Below are 21,406 nucleotides of genomic sequence, written 5' to 3' on the forward strand. Positions count from 1 at the left end.
AAACATTTGAAATATTATAACTATGTTTTTTTTTAGTAGGCAAATAATTTTGTTTTTAAAAATTGTTTTCGAATGTACAAGAAAAGTTAACAGCAACCTGTTTTTTCTTTTATTTATCATTTAACTAAATATTGCTCTATTTTTAATCTTGAGTCAAATCCCATCTATGGCCGACGGTTCAAGATGTTGTAACTTGTACCATCCACTGGTTTGAACTTAAACGTCTGACTTAAAAGTCACAACTGCAGGATTCAGATATACTCAACAAAATAATGTATAGTTGTTGTTTTTATTTTGCCTGTGTAAAAAAACCGTTTAAAAATAATAGTTGACCGTTGACAAGTTCTAACCCTGTCCTACTTCTCCAACGCTTAGTCGCTGACGAAGTACCGTCTAATTATAATACATTATATTATGTCATGTTTCATTGTTATTAAATAACCAGATCAACCTTAATCACAATATAATTTGGAGTATCTATATCAGAATAAGAATATACTTTTCTCCGAGTACTTCAAGGTTATTGATCCACATTTAATTAAGTGGTTTTTATTTATGCTGACTGGCGCATGCTGACTTTTGTGTTGACTGAGGGGTTTTATGAGCCATGACTAAAATGTATAATCAGTTGTAATATGAGTGTGTTGTGGGTGGCTTTCTTTTTTATGTATAAAAAAATAACAAAATAATACTTGACACAATCGATATATTTTGTATACATTTTACAATTTATTAATAGTACAATTATAATAGCTATTACATGCAAAAAACAACTAACATAATATGAAAAAACTAACTGAATATTTGTTCTATTGAAAAAAATCCCTTGGCAGAATAAGCCGTTAGGTTACAATACAATAATTGTAAAGTTACAAGACGTGTATTTAGAGTTTAAATAAATAATATTTTTAAAAATATATTTATCGATTCTAGGAATAGTAATAGTATTAATCTTAAGAGTTTTAGGGATAGGTTTGAGTTGCGGTGTGGTTTTCATAAATCTATTGATCGCGTCACAATCATAATTTTGATTTTAAAATTGTATACAATCGTTAATAGTCATTTAGTCAGAAAGAGGTACTGCACTAGTCACACGCTTGGGCCATCCAGTGTTTGGTCTTTAAGTCGTTTTGAAGAGCAGACAGATTAAATTGTATTTAATTACAAATAGAGTAGGTACTTTAAAAAATACTATAACATAATAATATGTGATGTTAATCTTCAATAGAGCGGATAATAATAATCTCCGTTACATGATAACATAACATAATTTTTTTGGACACATGTCTGTTAATTTAATTAAATCTGTTTGTAATTGTCTGTTCATATTTTTTATTTTATTAGCGTCTTAATTATAAGAAAAAAGGACTAACTATTTCAACATACATTATTGATGGATTTGCTAGTTTATTTTACGAATTTGACATATTTATAGTTAAAAAGGAAAAATAAACTATGCGAAGAGTGCTAAAGCAAATTTTAGATATGGAATAGGAAAATATTTTTTGAACTTTGAGTTAAAAAAATAAGCCAATCCTATGAAAGTTGCCACATTCATTCAAGGCTATGCTCACATAATTGAGACATGTAGAACAATATAAATATCTATGGTTATTGGGCTTGGTATCAATTTTAATGAGTTTAAGTAAATAATTGAAACCGTCGTTTCTTGACCAATAAAATATATCTTTAACAATATTCGTATATTAATGTATTTACAGACATTATAGACCGGCAATATAGAAGTATATCAGCTATAATAATAGGTGTATTGTACGTGCAATAAGTAATGTGTAATATGTAATAATATGCAGATCTAATACTAATATAAATTATTATTTGTATTATCGTCAGAGGTCAGTAACATGTAACTATGTAACGTTCTACTATTAAGTTTGGATTTCTTGAGTATGAGGTTAGGGATACAACTGGAACTTATCTTACTTGACCGGCACGGTCGGTTTTCTTTGTTGAGGTATAAGAGCTAGGTGTATACGTATAGGTATGTACTAACCGTTTAAACTTACTTAGCACAACTGCCGTGCCGCGGCATTCGCCCGTTGACCGACGACAAACATAATACATAGAAAATAATACACAACACACATAATATAAGAATCGTTTGTACGGGCTTGGACGGCGACGTGGCGTGCCGGCTGTTGCTGCGAGTCGATACGACCGGTCAGGCGCGCCCGTGCACAGCATCCCAACCCGCCTGGTTAGCTGCCGTCAACCGTCGGTTCTGATCCACCAGCTCCTGGTGCCTAAGTCCGGCAACGGCAGATTGAAACCCGGCATTGTAGTCCAAAGTCACCTCGTTGTAGATGTACTCTTCGCGTATGTCCTTGTAGTTGTCGTTCTCGTCCGGGCCACTGACCAGGGCACCGTAAAGGATTTGCGGATTGGGTTTGGCACTGCGGTACGCGTCCCAGTCACAAGGCGCCGGTCTGTCTGGACACGAACTGTGGGAAAATTAAAAATACATACAGTGACTACGACTATAACGCTCCAAAGGTTCCAGAGATCAGTGACAAACGGATGCAGGGTAAGCTATTGTAGACAGAGGGAGGGGAACCAAAATTATCATGAATCTTACCAGGTACCATAATCATGTTATCATGATCCATGATCGAATGGAATTCGCTGACTTAGGGATTTAGCCCTAGTCAGACACACCTCGGCCGTGTCTCACCACCAACGGTGAGTTAGTCGTTTTGCTGCAGAGCATCAGTCATGTCTTATGAAGTATCTAAGTTTTTCAGAGCATCTATGTATGTTTCAGAGTATCTTTAAAGTTATTTGTAAATTGTGTACATAACCATTTTGTTTTAAAATTGTTTATTTGTGTTAATTAATAATACAGAGTTAGTCGTGTGATAGCAGAGCATCCGTCTTGTCTTATAAATGACCTATGTGTTTTCAGAGTATCTAATAAGTTATTTGTCTATGTTGTCTGTTATTGTTATTCTGTCTATAGACATAAGTGAAAATGTGACTGTTTTGTATTTTTTATTTTACCAACAGAACTGTCAAAACTGGATTTCCTTAATTACATTATCTAATGAGTAATGTTGAGACTTTAAAACGAACTAATCGAGAACCCTTACAATTGTATATTCAATATTCGATGCAATACTGAAATTATATTAAAACCGAATACCATATTAATAAATATACACATGATATAAACAAAACTCATCATTATAATATTAAAATTAATCAAAAACAACTTATTCGTAGCCACTTTTTTAATAGAATACAATCAATATATTTTGTATGGAATTTGTTCAAGACCGGTGATATATTATATTGCTTACATGCAAGTATTATGTAAGCGCATATTATACCATAAATAATATATATATAACCAGGCCGTTATGCATACAGAAAACCATCTTGTGTTTGATGATATACGTATATAAAGTTAACGAATAAATATTTGTAATCGTATCCGAAAAATCAATATATTTGCATTCCTACAAAAAAGACTTTTGCTTAACTTTAAAATTAAGTTCTTAGAGTTAATAAAAACTATTCAGACAGAATTCCTCAAGTTTCTCGATTCCACATTATTACTTCAAATAAAATATTTTGTGTGTAGAGTTTTATTCAATAAAAAAAAAGTCAATAGCTCATAAAACGAAAACAGCCTAATTGTGTTCCAGTGACTTGGTAATAACGCTGAGCTCAACAAACAAGAAAAAAGTGTAATTTTCTTAAAATTTCACACATAGAAGAGCATTCTCATTTAACCAGTGTACATTTTATCCTTTTAACGGCTAATGTTTATGAGTAAATGGCTAGACAGAAATTCTTTAGAATATTTTTCAAAATAGTGTGGCAATTTATACTTAAATTTGTAAAAATTATTAGTAATATTATAGTATTTTTAGTTGAAAATTACTGTATTAAAAATTCTATTATAAAATTGAGTATTAAGTGTAAGGCGTACAAAGTAAGTATTTATAAATTTTAACTATTAACTACATATTATACCCACATTATCTTCCTACAAAAAGTAAAATGATAATATATGAATGATTATTATTATTAAAAAACTATTAATTTAACTAATAATTACAATTGAATACTGATTGCTATGGGTGTAATGCTGTAAGAAAAAATCATGTTGCATTTGTTGACTGAATGCATCTGAATATGCGTGTGAGTCGTGCAGATTGCATAGCAAGTATATTAAAAGGATTTAATGTATACTTATAAAATTCAAGAGCGCTAGATTGAGTAGAGGCAGAGCAAGTGCATTCATCAAATGCGTGGTTGTGCACTACTTGTAATTGAAAAAATCGATAGTTGATTATCAGATTATAAAATAGGTAATTGAATAGAGCAAAACCTTTTTTTTTATTCCTTCATTAGGGGTATTAGCTTGGTTCTGCTCTACCACAAAATTAGCAACCTAGTTCTAAACCAAGTATACGTGGTTCGCCGACTTATGCATGTGCTATAATTTCTTTGTATAAGAAACACAGTAGGTATAATTATTAATTAAATAATTAATATTACCCAACATTTATACAACCATGCATCATAAAACCGTTTGTAACATTAAGCCTGATATATTTTGTACTGTGTCATACCAGTACCACGTGGTACCGGCCAGTCCATCTTTTTAATTAAAGAAGGGCATTTCAAATTCGTAGGTATAACTTAATTTGAATACTCAATTTTAAATTGATACTCTATACTATTATACTACTTACCAATACTCTATTATTGTTTATTTGGCCAAAACATATTATAATGAAGACTATATAATTGTATATATGTATATAATTTTCGAAATTTTCAATATTGTAATTTTTGAAGAGATTTTTAGCATTTGGAATTTGTAACATGTCACTATTATTGTATTATAGGTTTAAATGTTAAATGAATAAATAAAGTTAAATATAGTTTAATAGCACTCCTATTTTAGTTACTATACATTTTTTGTTATGATTTTTATACGGTTAGTTAACCAAAGTTATACCGCTTACCATAGTAAATTTTTTATAACATTTTATATTTTTTTATATTCAACATATGATTATAAAACAGTACCTGGCTGCGTGGTAAGGCTGCGTGGGATAATTTTCGCCAAAACCTACAACGTAGCTTCGACCTCCGTCTCCTAGCATGTAATGGATTTGTTCTTTAGCGAATTCTTTGTAACGTGCGGGTCCCACACCGTTGTCAGCTGCCTGCGCAAAACCAATTCAAAGAAGTTATCAATATAACTTGTAAATAAATTAGCCATTTCTATTATTTATTTCGTCACCGTTGTAATAACCACTCACTTGTAGGCATAAGAAAACTATGTTCGAAGCGTGACACAACGTTCCGGATTTATCAATGTACAATAACCCTTTCGGCGTTTTCTTCTGGGTGTACACGTTGAAGTCACAGAAGTTTTGAACCGACTCGATGTACTCTTGTTGATTAGTCAGCTCGGCTAGCAGCAACTAAGCCAAAAAGACACGTCAACATATATTATTTGTTTTTTTAATTTCAAATCAACCTACACGTGTTTGCAAAAAAAAAAAAATAAATAATATGTTAAATATTAAGATAATAATTAAGTTTCAAAGCATAATATGTGACAATTTCAAAACAAATAATTTTAATAGTAATAATACTGAATAAATATTATCGTTGCAAACAAAAAATTAATTTAAAAAATCTCTCTTAACGGTACGTTATATCCCTCAAATCACTATGGCTTTGATTAAACAATCGTTTGTGTTCATTAATTTGGCCTCTAAACAGATTAATGTGATTTCCAGTCGATTGCGAAAAAGATCCTAGTCGGATACTTTATTCTAATAATGCTATATTTGCGTACATAACTAATGAGGCATCTAATACTGTACGGACTCGTTTCAAAACGGAACTAGATTTTATGTGTATGTATAAATACACTTGTGACATAAACTTCCCAATTTACATAACCTAATGGTTTTTCCTGTCCCCACAGTAATAGGAATTAGATAAAAATAAAAAATGTAGTCACTTTAGAGGAAGGTCAATTTTAATACTATGGTGGGTCATTCTATTAATTTACATTCAATGTAATATTTCTAAAATACAATTATTGCAATACAGAAAATCATAGCAATAATATTATATTAATAGCAAAACAGTCACATTAATTTAATGTTTTAATGTTTTTACATTAAATTTTATTTAAATATACTTTAATACTGGCATCTTTTCAAATGTTTTTTTAGAAATAATCAATTAATAAATAATATTTATCCACCAACTATAAATCAGTCATTATCTCAGATGATATTGTACTTTTAAAAGTTATTTTTTTTTATACCTTTATAGTTAATTGTTCGTCCAGTTTTAATTTATTTTCAAAAATATAAACACATCCTAACTAAACCTAATCTCATGAAATTAAGCTTTCCATGCGGACAAACGGTAATGTATATATTTTGTTTACTTTTTAAATCAGAATAATTTGCTGAAAATGTTGACTGGTCGATTAACAGTTTTGAATAATTACGTTTAAAGTCATTAGAGTTTAAAATTTAGGGTGGTGGAGTATAGTATTATTTTTATCTGCGCGCACTTCCCCTCCCGTCCAAACTTTTAAACCCTTTTATCACAAAATTGGTTATCAACCTGTCAACATTTTTCAGTAAAATATTCTTAATAAAAAAAATATATACGTTACCATTTAAATTTCAAAAGTTGCCATAAAAAAAACTAGTTTGGGAGGGGGTAGAAACATAATAATTTGTAGAAAATTAAGATCACATTATATAAAACACTATGAGAAATAAAAATTCAATTATTAATTGAACCCAGTGACATATTGAGTGGCCCATTATAAAAGAATCCCCCTGTATAAGGAACAAAAAAAATGTACTGTACTGTCTACAGTCTCATTTTCAGACCTTAAGTCATTCACGATTTAAAGCTATTCGCGTGTGAATTATTTGAATTTAAATATTCATTACAACTGAAATGACTTGTTATCGCGCAATTGCTTGTACACCGGAACTTACTTGGGCGCCAGCGGATTTTTTATTGAAGAAAAATTCGTTGGGACGGCCTTTTAGCCTGTACTTGACGTATAGGTATTCGGCGTCTTCCAAGTATTGCGGTTCCTTGGTGGCCTTGAATAGCCACGCAGCCGCCCATGTCAACTCGTCCCCGTAATCCGTCGATCTGTTGATAAGTTAATTAAACGTCTTAACAATAGCGTCCCTAACGAGATGAGATGGCATATATATATATATATATATGTATATTAATCTAAAGGCGTTTTGCCGCGGTGCTTACTCGTAGTACTGCGACGCCCCCTTGATAGCGTCGTGGTACAATCCCCTGTGCTGAGTGCCGAACTTGTACAACTGCTTAGCGTGTGTAAGACATTCGGCCGAGAAGTTTGCGTCGACGTCGGCGAATACCATGGACACGGCTGACAATGCTGCAGACGTTTCGCCGGCTAAATCGGATCCTGAAGTGTTGAGAACTTATATCAATACCGGCGATATAGGCGAACAATAACAATTACACTGATAATGTACAATGCTACAACAAAAGACATGTCGACGCACGAAAATAATTAAACCGCCAGTAGCAGCATGGCGTTTCGCGGGGGATGTGCATGGTAAACAGTATTTCTATTCAGCGCCCGTCACGTCTTCACATTGCCCGTTAACCTAACCCAATTAAAATTCGAAACTTAAGCTAACCTCGATCCGTCCTCAATTGAATTATTATCTCTCACTCGGTCGGCGGCTATTGACAATTTTATGTCAATATTATTAAAAAAAAAACGTGCTTACGTGTACTCGTTTTAATTAAAGTCGGCTACACCCCGTTACTCAGCCTCGGCGACTGAACCTCCGCGATTTGTTCCATTTGATTGCATTTCAAAACCGTCGTCCCGATACTGAGAATAAGAATTTGTCATTTAATAAACGAATTGTGTTTTAATGGAACTTCAACGCGAAGCTAAGAACTTATTGGTATTTTAACTATGTACTTGTATTTGCGATAATCGCCGTTCACAGTCTACCGTTTAGATTAAAGAATTTGTTAACTTCGGGTCCCAAGGAAAACGAAAAGAAAGCAAAAATAACTGACATTCATAACCTATCATTTCATCGTTCAACGACCAAGTAGTCTGTGAGGCAGTCGAGATAACAAGCAAGTAGTATTCAGATTACCTAAGCTTGAATATAATATTATATTGTACTCGTGTACTATGCACGTTCGATTGGTTGATTGTTATTGGTCGTTTGGCGGACGTGCACCGGTAAAACTAAGTACACTTAATGCGCATTTGAACTCTGTTATAATATATTCCGTGTTAAGTATAATAAAAGGATTAAAAATTTGTAATCAAATAAAAATCCAAAAATTGAATTCAGATATCCTATAATAAATTACAGCCTAATTCGACTTTAACGGTTTTATACATGTTTTGTTTAACTCTTGATTTTAGTCCCCATTTAAGTGTCAAATGTGAATTTACGTACCCGAATTAGGTAAAACTGAATAACATGAAAACCCAATTAAAGAAGTTTTTACATGATTATAATACCAGCAGTTAACAAATTCTTATTGGGTAAAATCAGTTGAAAACATACATATTGTAGATAAATATAATACAATTATTATTATTAATTTGTATTTTAATCGATAAATGTATTGTTAGTTGTGTCTCAGAATATTTATATTGTGTAATCAGATTTTAAGATACACAATACATGCTATAAAATTGTTGTTATTTATACTGTAGTGTACGTTTTAATTATATATTTAATTAGATTGCTTCAATGGAATCTAATTCAGTGATTACACATTGCATATAAAACCAAAGCAAATATATATATATATATAAACCAACCATTATAAGCCATAATAAATTGTGATGGCAGTGTTAAGCCATCAAGGCGTGTAAAGATATATTATAATGATGATATAAGTCCAATGGCTAATGCGCAAACTTAATTCGCATTAACGACGGTACATAAGCCTGGCGATAAACTACCGAAGTAAGTTAATACAAACTAACGACCGCACTTGAGCGTAGCAGGTAATTGATAATTCGAATTAAAATATAATATAGTATGTACCCGGATGGGCTTTGTCGATTTTGTAAGCCGGCCTGGACATGTTCATGTCTTCGGGTCGGCCCCAGAACTTGTGGTCCAAAGTGAAGTCACCCACTTGTCCGTAAAATTCGTATTCGCTGACATGGCATTTAATGAAGTATTCGGCCGCCCATCGGAGGGCACTTAACATGTGTTCCCATTCATCTGTAAGACATGAAAGAAAAACCGTTTCATACTCTAGGTGACTAACAAGTAATAACTGTGCTGCTATTGCGTCGCGGCGAATAATAATAATAATAATACTTAGTACCACCGTTACGCGGTTGTTATTGTATTGACAATATTATAATATGTGCAACAAACAATAGCGACAATTAACGGTACTCACTTGCTTCTTCGTATGCGTCTTTGTACGATAAACAACCCCACGCCAAAATCGTCGTCGTACCCGCCATTGTAAATCCGAACTTGACATAGTCTCCGGCTGAAATTAATATCGATTCACTATTCAGTGCCAAACAGTAAGCGTATTAGCACAGCAAAGCTATTGATAGATTTTCTTCCAACCTTATGGGTCGGCCAACTACTTTTGTTGTGAGTCACAACTTGTGACAACGGTACCACAGAAGATTTTAAAACAAGTGCAAAGCTGATAAAGTATATTGTTTTTAAAATAAAGTTTTTTTTTCTATTTTGTGTCTGGACCTACGATATCTTTCGTACCTGAAAGCCAAAAATACTTTGTGCCTAAAATTTAAAAAAAATCACCCCTTCAACTTCAAAAATCGAGGGAAAAAACCAAAAAATATACATATTTTGTCAACTTACAACTTTTTTTTTTTAAATAGTCAAATTAATTCCAAACTTTTATGGAATATTTTTCGGATAAAGTGCTATCGATTTACTTTAAAATATCAAAAACCCTTCCCCTTTTCTTTATTTCTGTTTTTCCAGCAAATGTCTACGACTTAAGGCGTGAAAATTACACTGAAGATAAATCTAGTGCGGGGCTACATTCAACAGATATCTGAAAAATAGTTTTAATTTTGTTGTTAACTGCGATTGATGAGAAAAACAGCCACAAATTATTTGAGACAGTCGCTTTGAGATACTGTTAACCACGTTTGAAAGTTTTGTTTTTTTACCCAAACTATCAGCTTTTTTTGCATCAAATTCCGGGAAACCTATTATGGTGGTAGAATTTTCCTCGGGGTAGTTTCTTCATAAAATACTAAGGGTTTTCTTCGAAAGAATAATTAGGAAAAAAGAATTACGTCACAAAAAAAACCCTCAGGCGACAGACTAACACGGCTCTTGAACAAATATAACACTAGAAAAAAAAAACGGTTGGGTACCGTCGGACTGCAAAATTATTACCCGTGGCCGTAAAGAGATATCCTGGCTAATGAGTTCAGAAACTTAACTCGGGCAATGCGCTTTTAACAGTTTTAAATTTCATTATTGTTTACAGAGATCGGCCGGTGTAAAATATATGTGCCCCGCCGTTATTATAAGAAGAGATGCGCATTCTCACATTATTCGAATAAAACATTGTCTAATTAATAATCATCTTGATGACACGTTATTCGAGTGAAAATCAAGTGCGGATCCAGGGGGTTTACTGGGGGCAAGTGTCCACCCCACGTTACCAAAAAACGTGATATTATATTATCAAAATTAGAGGTATAACCATCTAGCCCCTTAGTTTCGCCTGTGGAAAATCATGAAAAATCAATACAATCATATTTGATTCGAATGATTGTGTGAACTTGTGAAAATTGTATTGGAATAAGAATTTTCCCAACTCTGATTAAGAGTTAATGACGCCGGAGTGGCCACAGACGTTATTACACACAAAACATGAGTGACGGTGTATTACTATTAATATTGTTAGACGTTTGATTATGTTTATTAATCATTATCTTACCGTCGTAGTACCCGCCCGACAGGTCTTCGCCGTCCTGCCCGCGGTCTGAGGTGGCTGAATCGTCACGCCATGCTATGCGGTTGTCGGCCGGCAAGTGACCCGACCTCTGGGCCTCGTAAAACATGAGCGACAACCGCAACACCTCGTCGTAATCATAACACAGTACAGCGGAACAGGCAAAAAACACCATTGTCAAAATTGCGTTTTTCATCTGAAAAATAAAACGCTGTAATTTTACAATGGATAAAATGTTTTATTTTTTTTTTTAATATTAAATTGTACACGTCTTGGACCGCAACACGACTGCACCGCAGTCGCGGTCAATACTTAAGGGCACTACAAAGAAATCGTTAAGACGACCGCAAAATTAGTAAACTCCGTTTAAGCATTATACGACAATGGTCGTTGGCAAGTTCAAGTCGTACCTATGTATATGTGCGTTGTCGGTATAGCAAACGGTTTTATCAAATATCACTCGAGCTTCTCTGCCCAACAGACGAATTCAGTATAAATATTTAATTAATGTGCCCAACAAATCGACAAGCCGATGATAGAAACGTTTAGATGTATAAATGTACACACTATGTGCTTAATGTAATCAATAAAACAAATTAACAAGGCCGGTAAACACGAACTAGAAACTTATGAAAACTATATAAATTCTACGAAATCTGGCGGTACGCAAAATGTTAATAATATTATTCTGAGAAACTAAGAGGTTTTTGTTTTTGTATCACACCAGTCGGCAGACAGCTGGACATCGTCAGGGCAGGCAAACATCAGGCGATTTAAATTGAAACTCTATTTTGCACTTTGACGATAAGTTACGGTGCTGCTATAACACGTCATCATTGTTTCAATATAATAGAACCTTGGCAGTACTTCTCGGTAATGTGTTCCAAAGATTCGAACAATAATGACCCCGAAATCATTCCTGACACCATCTTGTAACTAATGTCTTACCACCTATCGTGAGTATCTCTTTTATTCGTTAATCATTGTCAATCAATCCCTCGTCCCTATTGTCGATCACGATAATCACATTAATCACTATTATTAAATGATTTATTATTTTTTCTAATAAATCGCGTTTAAAAATTACACAGTTCAAAAACTATTCCACTCTGTGTACAACTTTAGAGGACGTCTTATACGTAGGTACATTTATTCAAGAGTTTTAAATTCTATCAAAAAACTGAATTTTAATTCAAAACTATACTACTGTTATGTTAGCAAACAAACAGTATACATGTACATATAAAGCCACCTTAAAAATATATTATACACATTTACAGCATTTATTGTTTAAAGTTGCCTAAAAAACATATTGACTTTCAATATTTTGCCTAGTTTTAGTATGTACAGTGTATATAAGTGTCACAAGGAATAAAACACCAAATTAATGATACCTGTGACTTGGGCCAAGAAGAGTTGATATCAATGTTTTCAACAATTGGCAAATTATCTTTAAAGTTTATATTTTGATAGTTTTCAAAATGCTTTGTGTTGTCCTTTTTAACCTAAATCCTCATAATTTGTTTTTGTTCTGTGTAACATTTTATTTTACACAATATAAATGATGTTTTAATTTACACGTTTCGTTATCTTATTAATTTTTGCCAAAAATGTATATTGATCCTTTTTGATTGAAAACACAAAGCTATATGTACTTCTAACAAACCAGACTCTGATCTGTAGACATACATACCACGATTTTCTAATGAAAATCGACGGTGTTAACATGTTTGTTAAATGGAATTTGATAATATTATATACTTCTACGTTTATCTATAAAAAATAGTATTTCTGAATAGATAAAATATTTAATTAAATAAAACATTTATAACCCGTTATAAAATATTTTGGAACGTTTGGATCCATTTCATTCCAAGGTATTGTTTAAAATTGTAACTGATTTCCTCGGGGTTCCTTCAAGCGTTCAAATTAAGTAAAAATATTTTCATTATTTTGACAACAAATTATTCAAGATAAAGTACTAATTCGTCATATTTAAACACAATAGATTTTTGAAAAAAATGTACTTAGAATTTTGTTTTTATTCCGAGGTAATGCAATCGTATTTCGTATTAACAAAAAAATAGACTAATTATATTTTAGCTTTCGAATTACATAAAGTAACAATATGCAATTCGTTTCAATGCAACTATTTGCCGTTAAATATAAGTTTAAAAAATCTAACAGCACTTCAAGTATGTATTGGATACTTTCACCTAAACAATCTTGGCCGTCGGTGCGCTTGTTGTCGGATAAAATGGTCTGTTCAACTTTCTATTATAAATATATTGATCTTTATTTTTCACATTAAATTTACACCTCGCTGAGCGTTACAATAATAACAAACAGAACAATGTTCTATATTAATATAATAATACGACAACACGATTGCGGATCACCCTGTATTTTAATATGATAGATAATAGTTATAAAACGAAATCATGGTGTACATATACCATGTGGCTGGCTTTGGGAATCAGACAATAATAACAAATTACATAAACGGCTATGGCTGATATTAGATGTTCGGTTCCTCAGAGTAAAATATCACAGATTTGATTGAGTCCCGCTAATTATTATCTGATGTCCACGCGACACAAGGAGGATTATGACCTTGAGAAACAGGTTGGATCTTCGGATCGATGGGTAATTTATTATTATCATCACTGACAGCCGTTCGAAAAGTATCGAAAATCAACAGGCGCAAACGGCGCAGGGGTTTGTGCATTGAACTTAACCGATGACGGATGTATTTTTCGAACACCTGCAAACATACATGTGTGTACTTACAATAAATTTGGCGGATTTATTCGGCACTGCAATAATAATAATGCGACAATAGCCGTTTATTACAATTAACTTTAGACGGTGATATACAATGAAATTGTATAAATGTATTCAGAACACAAACTATAAACTGTAATAATAGTACACCATTAAGTATGTTTCCACTATACACCACTTAATTTCTCCAAAAAAAAAAAAATGTACTTATTGTTTTTACCGATGTTTAGTCACGTTGTTTTAGGCTAATCGTTTTTGAAAATCTGAAATAATTTTGAAAAAGTAGTAAATAACGTTCAGTGTAAGCGTAGCTTTTGTAAACATATTATTTTCCTAACGAAATCTTAAAAACAACTATACATGTTCATAACAGTGATAACACTACGGTAGTTATGTGTTTTACACTTTACCGGCTTTGAATAATAATTTGTAATTTTTTTTTTTTTTTAACTATTACCAAAATATTGAAATAGAGAAATGTGCATAAGCAGATGTCATGACAGAGTGGCTTAGGTGTATTTACACACGTTCACGTTGCTAGTTTGATCCAATGAATTTTTGTATCTCCGCTCCCCCTACCCCCGGGGTTCTAATTTGTTCAGCATTAGTCTGGTAAAACTTTGAAATTTTTTTAAGCTCTTGGATAAAGTGACTTTTTACTAAAATAATAAAGCAAAATGTCGATTGTTTATTTATTATAATAAAATGTACATTTTCATGTGTGTGCTAACTCAGCATATCTTTTACACATATTTAAAAGGACCTTAACATTTATTTCAAGATTAATTCAAATCGTTCAGTCTACATACATGACATATTTCAACAAGTAATAGATTATTACTTCGCAAAAAAATCTGTGGATGTATTTTTGAAGTAACCGCAAAGTACAACTAATAGGCCGCAGACGCCTAAAGCTTAGCTTATATTTATAGCTACTTGAGCCGTAGATGTAACCGTGGGTCTCCCGTCGTCACCTATCACTTTGTACAAGTAGACCGACCCCTTCGGGCGATTGACCAAACTCGTATTCGTATGTAATAACATTATTATTATACTCAAGACCGCTCGTCGTTCATTGTATGTTGTATCTGTGTTTTACCAAACAAAAAAAAAAAAAAAAACAGAAGCGGTATGAAACACAAGGCATCTACATTACCTAAAGGTGAATTGTACATATATGGCTGTCGGTATTTAACTAGTTTCACTTGATGCCTTTTCGATGTACGATGCAGCTTATACTCTGAAAACAATATATTTCATTTTTCCGGCGAGTCCTTGTTAGTGTATTGCATAGAGTACTTAAAAGTGCAATAAACAAATATTTTTTATTATTGTTTTTACGATTAAATAGTCATTATCACTTTTTAAGTACTTGCAATAGATGATGGACGGACGATTCAAATCACAACTGCAATACTTTACAATTATTCACATTGACTTTTTTACTACTCTAATGTTTCAATTGTTTTTAAATTACTAAAGGTATGTGTAACGGGACATTGTAATAACTATGCGCGCTATGGTATTATTTTTAATTATAATTAATTTATAAAAAAAACAATTACATGTTATCCTACTGATTAATATCACACTTATGGATATAATATGTATTTCTTATTTATAACGCCCTTTCAAAAAAAACCATAGCTTGTACGAGAGAGGGCGAACAACGTCTGTGCTGCGGAAATAAAACCCGGTACCTCAATGTTTTTAATAGATTAGATTTCCGTTTAATTCACTTTACCTAACATTTGATTAAACTTCAACTTGTAACTTGATTAATCATAATAAGCAATTGGCACATTTGACCTTCAATCGATATGAATCATTGACTTGTCCAGCCTCGCTATATTTATTATGAACATCAAGATAGATTAATGTTTCCAGGAATTAAATTTGTATTAACAACCACAATAGCATCATTATAAATATTTACATACGGTTATTTTATTTTTAAAGGTATCATCATTCACCAGTCAGTGGAAAATCATAGAAAAACATTAATTAATAAACATTATCGATTTGAGCAATTTATTGTGTGTGGGCCAATTAACCTAAAACCGTCAGTAATTTTCTATACACAATTTTCTTGGATTTCACTGCTAGAAATCCGATAAATTTCTTTATTCAATAAACTGCAAAGCATGTGGTTTTTACTAAGGCTTTTAGCATTAACGCTGCACATCAAATTCACTTAATTGCCGGACGGGAGTTTAAAAAAATACTCGATGCACCCGTAGTCCGTGGCAGTTTTAAAAATAAAACTGATCTCCGTTTAAGTAAAAAAAAAAATAATAATAATAAAAAAGTAGGTGCAAATTGTTCAGTTCTTGACCTCACTCAACTAAGTAACCAACTGGATACGATTTCTCGTCGATTATAAGGGGCTAGAAAAAAGATTCGATCCAGTGCAGTGGTTGAGAAAAGATAATATCCTCTGTGTTCACAGACACAAAAAACCACATCATTGTAGAAACGATTATATTATATTCTTGACTCCCCGTCGTAGCTAGAAAAACGATGAGATAAATCACATCGAAATAACTGCTACACATCACATCAAAATACATTAGTCTTCACTAGCAATAGATCATAATAAACACATCACATAAAATACTTTGTACAGGTGCGTTCACGTTTTGTGCTTTTGGATAATATTTTAAACGGCAAACAAACTAATAATTCAAGTCAGAAAAAAAAAATGTTACGGCGACGCCGGTAGTAAAAATTACCGCAATTAGTCTACAACAGCTACCGGTATGTGTCAAGGTATATACACACAAACTTGACTCGATTTCGGAGAATTCGGATAGGCAATAAGTAAAAGGTACATAATATTATTCAGAAGAAACCATATGAATTTATAGCATCGACACTCACCCGCCTACCTAAGTGTGGTGATTGTTAAACATGGGTACCTATACTCGAGTAATGACAGCATGGAGAATATCAGGTATCGTGCCGGGAACGACGGGGCTTATAAATAAAATTGTTAACATATTTTTCATGCGGTTATTCATATTATTATGCTTACATTTGAATATACATTAAAACTACATACATAGTTCCATACATTTACAGTCAATTCGAATACTAATTTTTTCCAACAACTTCTCGTTCGGTTGCATTAAGTTCAGTAAAATGACATATTTTTTTTTATCAACAAAGTCAAACAAAACAATTACTGGCCGTTCAAAATACACACATTTTTTGAATAAAATCGTTTAAAAGCACCGTTCTCGTGTAGCTTATATTTTAGAGAGAGTAGTTTAAATTAGTAGTTTTAATTTCATTAAAAAAAATGTGTATATTATATTAATATAAGGGTCGATGCGGAAAAAAACACAAAAAGTTGTCCGTGTCTGAAGAGACACAAAAAGAATGTCCTTAATAAATTCAAGGGAAAAACGACCCTGTTGCAATAAATTGATTTTGATAATTCTATTTACATTTTTTTTATTAAAACTTCAAAAAGCCGCAATGAACCAACTATTTTAGTAACGACTCATACAAATATTTTTACTTTTTAATATTATTTTTTAATACTTAGAATCGTGTATTATTCTGCTCTATGAGTTTCGTATTTGTTTAAATCTAATTTGGTTTGAATTCATTCGTAAGATTCAATACAATGCAACGATTTGTAGAATTTAAATTTCTTTGAAATAATAATGAAACTGTGTTTGTTCTATAAGATAACATCTTTTTATATTGCTTAGGTATAAAAACTAAAACTTTAATACCTAATACCAATTATGACTTTATAAAAAGTTGTCTATATTGTCAGTAATTGACAATAAGCTTAATTTGTTGGATAATGTTAACAATAACGGGTCTGCATTTACACCTTTGGTGGCAACATATTATACAAAACTATTATTACACTCAACTAAGATTTTCCCATATTCTCTAATAACACTAAAGCCTTTTTCCGAGAAACACCAATTATAAATGCTTCTAAATGTAAGCTGTATAGTCAACCGTGCTTAAGCCTTAACTAAATACTGTATACATTATCATGTTGCTGAAAACTATTTCTGGTACCTAGTCGTTAAATGTATTATGTAAATGATCTAAAATGTGATGTTTATCAACATTTTATAGGGATTATATTTTCCTGGAACTTTGTATAAAATGTCCACATCAAAACATATTGCTCACGAGTCATGACCTCACATAATATACTACAAATGTTATTATGATGTTTAACGCGTGGATATTTACATAGACGCTTATGTAGAATCAGATAAATAAATGTTTGATTAAAATTACAATACTTTGTAATCATCATCATATCATAAAACTATGGTACAATAAAAATATAAATAGAAGAACGAGTCTACTGGAAAAAAATACAAAAAATGTAGGTATTTTTTTTTTTTTTTAAAGCTTATGGATATCAATGATACTGTATTATCTTTCTTTGGAATACGAATATTTTAATTATTATTTTAAATGGGCCACTAATGAACATGATGAATATTCAAATTAACTGATGTTGAATTTATTAAGGTTTGCAACGCATAGTAGTATAACTATTGATTCCTTGCTAATAAAATATGCAAATCCTTAATTAAAAGCTTGTAATATTTAAATATTCAACTTGCTTTACGCCGAGGAGCAAACAAAACGATTCAATGAATAATTAAAGCAACCTAACTTAAATAGATGTGCAAAATTATGGATGCTGTTTAAAAAGTATTGCTATCAGAACTTGAATTACCAATACATTTTCTGTTATTATTATTACAGTAAATCTAATTAAATTATTTATAAAAAATTAAAATACATTAAAAAGCCTCTCGGTGAAAATAAAATTTGCCATGTAATTAAAATGCCAGTTTAAGTCACCAAAGGCTATTACTACCACGTTACATTTTATACTTCTCGACTTCGGACTTCTCGTTAAAAAATTGTAATTAAACTTAGTTTTTTCTTCATGTTTCGTTTTTAATACAATTCAACCGATGTAAAATTAATTTTTACCGATTTAATATTTTTAAGGACTACTACACTTACAGCGGTTTCTGTACTTATCTTATCGTTACGTACAATTGTATTAATTAACTCGATTAATAAACAAATTGCATTGTAGTTTATTGAAGTTAAAGTAAAAAAAAAAACAAACAATATTGATGATGAGTTATTATTATTTTGTACCTGGCCGGCCGCATCGACGTTGTACTTCATGATGGCGAAACAAATCTATATAGCTATGTGCACCACTAGACGTGACTTTAGGTAGATTAAAGTTCAAAGTCGACGGTTGTTTTTTTTTCTGTTGAGTCTATACGAAAGTCGCAGACAACACTGAAACATCAGCTTTCGTTGCTATCATTCTCGGCGCCGTCTCGTCCATAACAACAGCTAAGAGAGACCGCTTCTCTCGGAAAATAACGGCGGTTTAAGTACCAACAACAATAACAACACTGCGGACAAGATAATAATATAATATTATATATATTAAACCGATCACGGACGGATGGCTGACGATACTCCGGCACCGGTTGCCGACGGAATGGAGATAATATTATTATTTTGTATTATTATTAAATGTGATTATATATTATCGGCGACGGAGTTAGTGGAAGTGTTTAGTCGGTGTCGGTGGCGGTCCAACTGTCAAACGAACGGCAAACGCCGTCGCCCAACGCGGTATCCGCTCCTGCGAATTATTACAAGCTGAAAACGACGGCGGTGGCGCGAAGGCCAATGAAAACCGCCCCGAACGAATTCGTTCACTATCAGGTAACAACAAAATATTGCACAATATCTAAAATAGGCAGAGTTGTGCACATTCGTATGTTCGAATAAAAATTGATCCGAATAAAACGTTATTCGAATAATTATTTCACAGTTTATTCGAATAAAATGTTATTAACCCTAAACTGCATGATTTTTTTTTTAACCATATGCTATAAATGTACTTAATACTACTTAAAAAAATTTAAATAATTTTTTTTTTGAGTTTTGGTTTCATGGAAAACGCTAATTAAAGAATTGTACCAAATATGGAACATTGTGCATCAAAGATATATAGCATGAGCAGGTATAAACAGTAAATATAATTGTACCATACATGGAACATTGTGCAGTGAAGGGTTAAAATAATCTTTTCACAATGTATTCAAATAGTTATTTAAACAGTTTATTATTCGAATAATCGAATAATAATAGGACCGCCACAACATAAAAATTATAACATAATGCGATTTGTCATTTCAAGTTAAAAACTAAGATATTATAACTACGCATTTGAAACCTAAAAACTTACAATCGCATGCTTAAAATATCATGAAATACTCTTTTAAATCCAAATAGTTTGTGGCGATTCACAATTTTTCAAGTAAATACAAGTCCACCTTATTTTAAGATGTGGCTGTATGGCATACACAAATTGTTTTTATGACCGCCATAATAAACAGAAACATAGCAGTATTGAATTCGAGCTATGAAATGCAATACCACTACAAATGTTCGTTTACTCAACACCAAATCACACGAAAATTAGTTTTTATTCAGCGTAAGAACGCCACAAATCAAAAATAAGGCAGTTTTGAATTTTGACTTTGTGGTTAATTAAAAACTTAATACTGTCCTAAAGTGTAAATATGGCTCTGTTGCTTTGGTAATTAACTAAAAATTGAATGAATTCAATACTGACATTTCTTTTTGGTGGTCTATTGAACAAGTATATTGAATGTGACATTACATAAAACATTTTTTTTAATTCACACGTTTTATACGACACAGAACGTATATGATTAATAATCAACCAACTAATTAAAAATAAAAAAAAAAGACACAGTATAACAATATTATGTACTCTTAGATTTCTTTCATAAACATTACATTTTTACAACGAAACTGATCTAAATGGTATCACTTATCTTCTTAGATGCTTGCAATAATGTTTTAAGAAACTATCCCGGAGGCGTTTCCGCGAAGCAATTATACAGAAAAAACATTAATAATATTTATTGAAAGTAACATATTATATAAAATAATACAATTTATATAACGAGAATAAAAAGACAATTAAGAAAAACAAGAATTAAAATAAACAAATTATTTGTCAGTGATGACGTTAACTCTCTTTCACTGAAATAATTTTAAAAACTTAATGGTTTGAATAAAAAACGTTTAGTTATAATAATTGATTTTTCGAAATGATATAACAACTTGATTTAATAATATCCTATTAAATTATAAAAAAATCATCAAATAATACAACAGATTTAGATTTGTTTAGCTACTTTAATCACTTTGAGCTTACATTATAAAAAATATTGGTTTCTGTGAATTTCGTATCAGTAAATTTTGAAAGTAGAACCCCTATATAAGTACATTTTGTTCCACCGATGAATTATGCTGAACGAGGTTCCATTCGGCTATTGTTTTATCTGAAATGTTCAACTACAAAATACTACACATATGCATAATGTATTTCCAGCGGAAGAAAAATTTTAAATAAAACAATATTTTCAATGACCTTCATGTCTAAGGTTAACAACCTTCATTACAAAAAAACTCAATATGATAATAAGTGTAAAAATCAAATACTAAAAACGTAAAACATAAAAATGTTTGTAAAAAAAATAGT

General features: G+C 31.7%; 1 protein-coding gene across 1 annotated transcript; it reads right to left on the bottom strand.

The window, feature by feature from the left end:
* Positions 1 to 779: 779 nt before the first annotated feature.
* LOC126847205 (endoglucanase E-4-like) lies at positions 780 to 19,435 on the bottom strand. Its single transcript, XM_050587339.1, has 9 exons — positions 18,964 to 19,435; positions 11,005 to 11,215; positions 9,466 to 9,561; positions 9,099 to 9,281; positions 7,294 to 7,471; positions 7,017 to 7,179; positions 5,298 to 5,462; positions 5,062 to 5,201; positions 780 to 2,462 (listed from the first exon to the last, which is right to left on the bottom strand). The coding sequence occupies exons 1-9, from the start codon at positions 18,991 to 18,993 to the stop codon at positions 2,183 to 2,185; spliced, it is 1,446 nt and encodes a 481-aa protein (XP_050443296.1). The 5' UTR covers positions 18,994 to 19,435; the 3' UTR covers positions 780 to 2,182.
* Positions 19,436 to 21,406: the final 1,971 nt, after the last annotated feature.

The sequence above is a fragment of the Adelges cooleyi genome, unplaced genomic scaffold, assembly GCF_023614345.1.
Source record: "Adelges cooleyi isolate 19-005CV unplaced genomic scaffold, UGA_ACOO_1.1 ACOO_flye_CR_arks_rails_tigmint_CR_PRNA_9, whole genome shotgun sequence".
Lineage (NCBI taxonomy): Eukaryota > Metazoa > Arthropoda > Insecta > Hemiptera > Adelgidae > Adelges > Adelges cooleyi.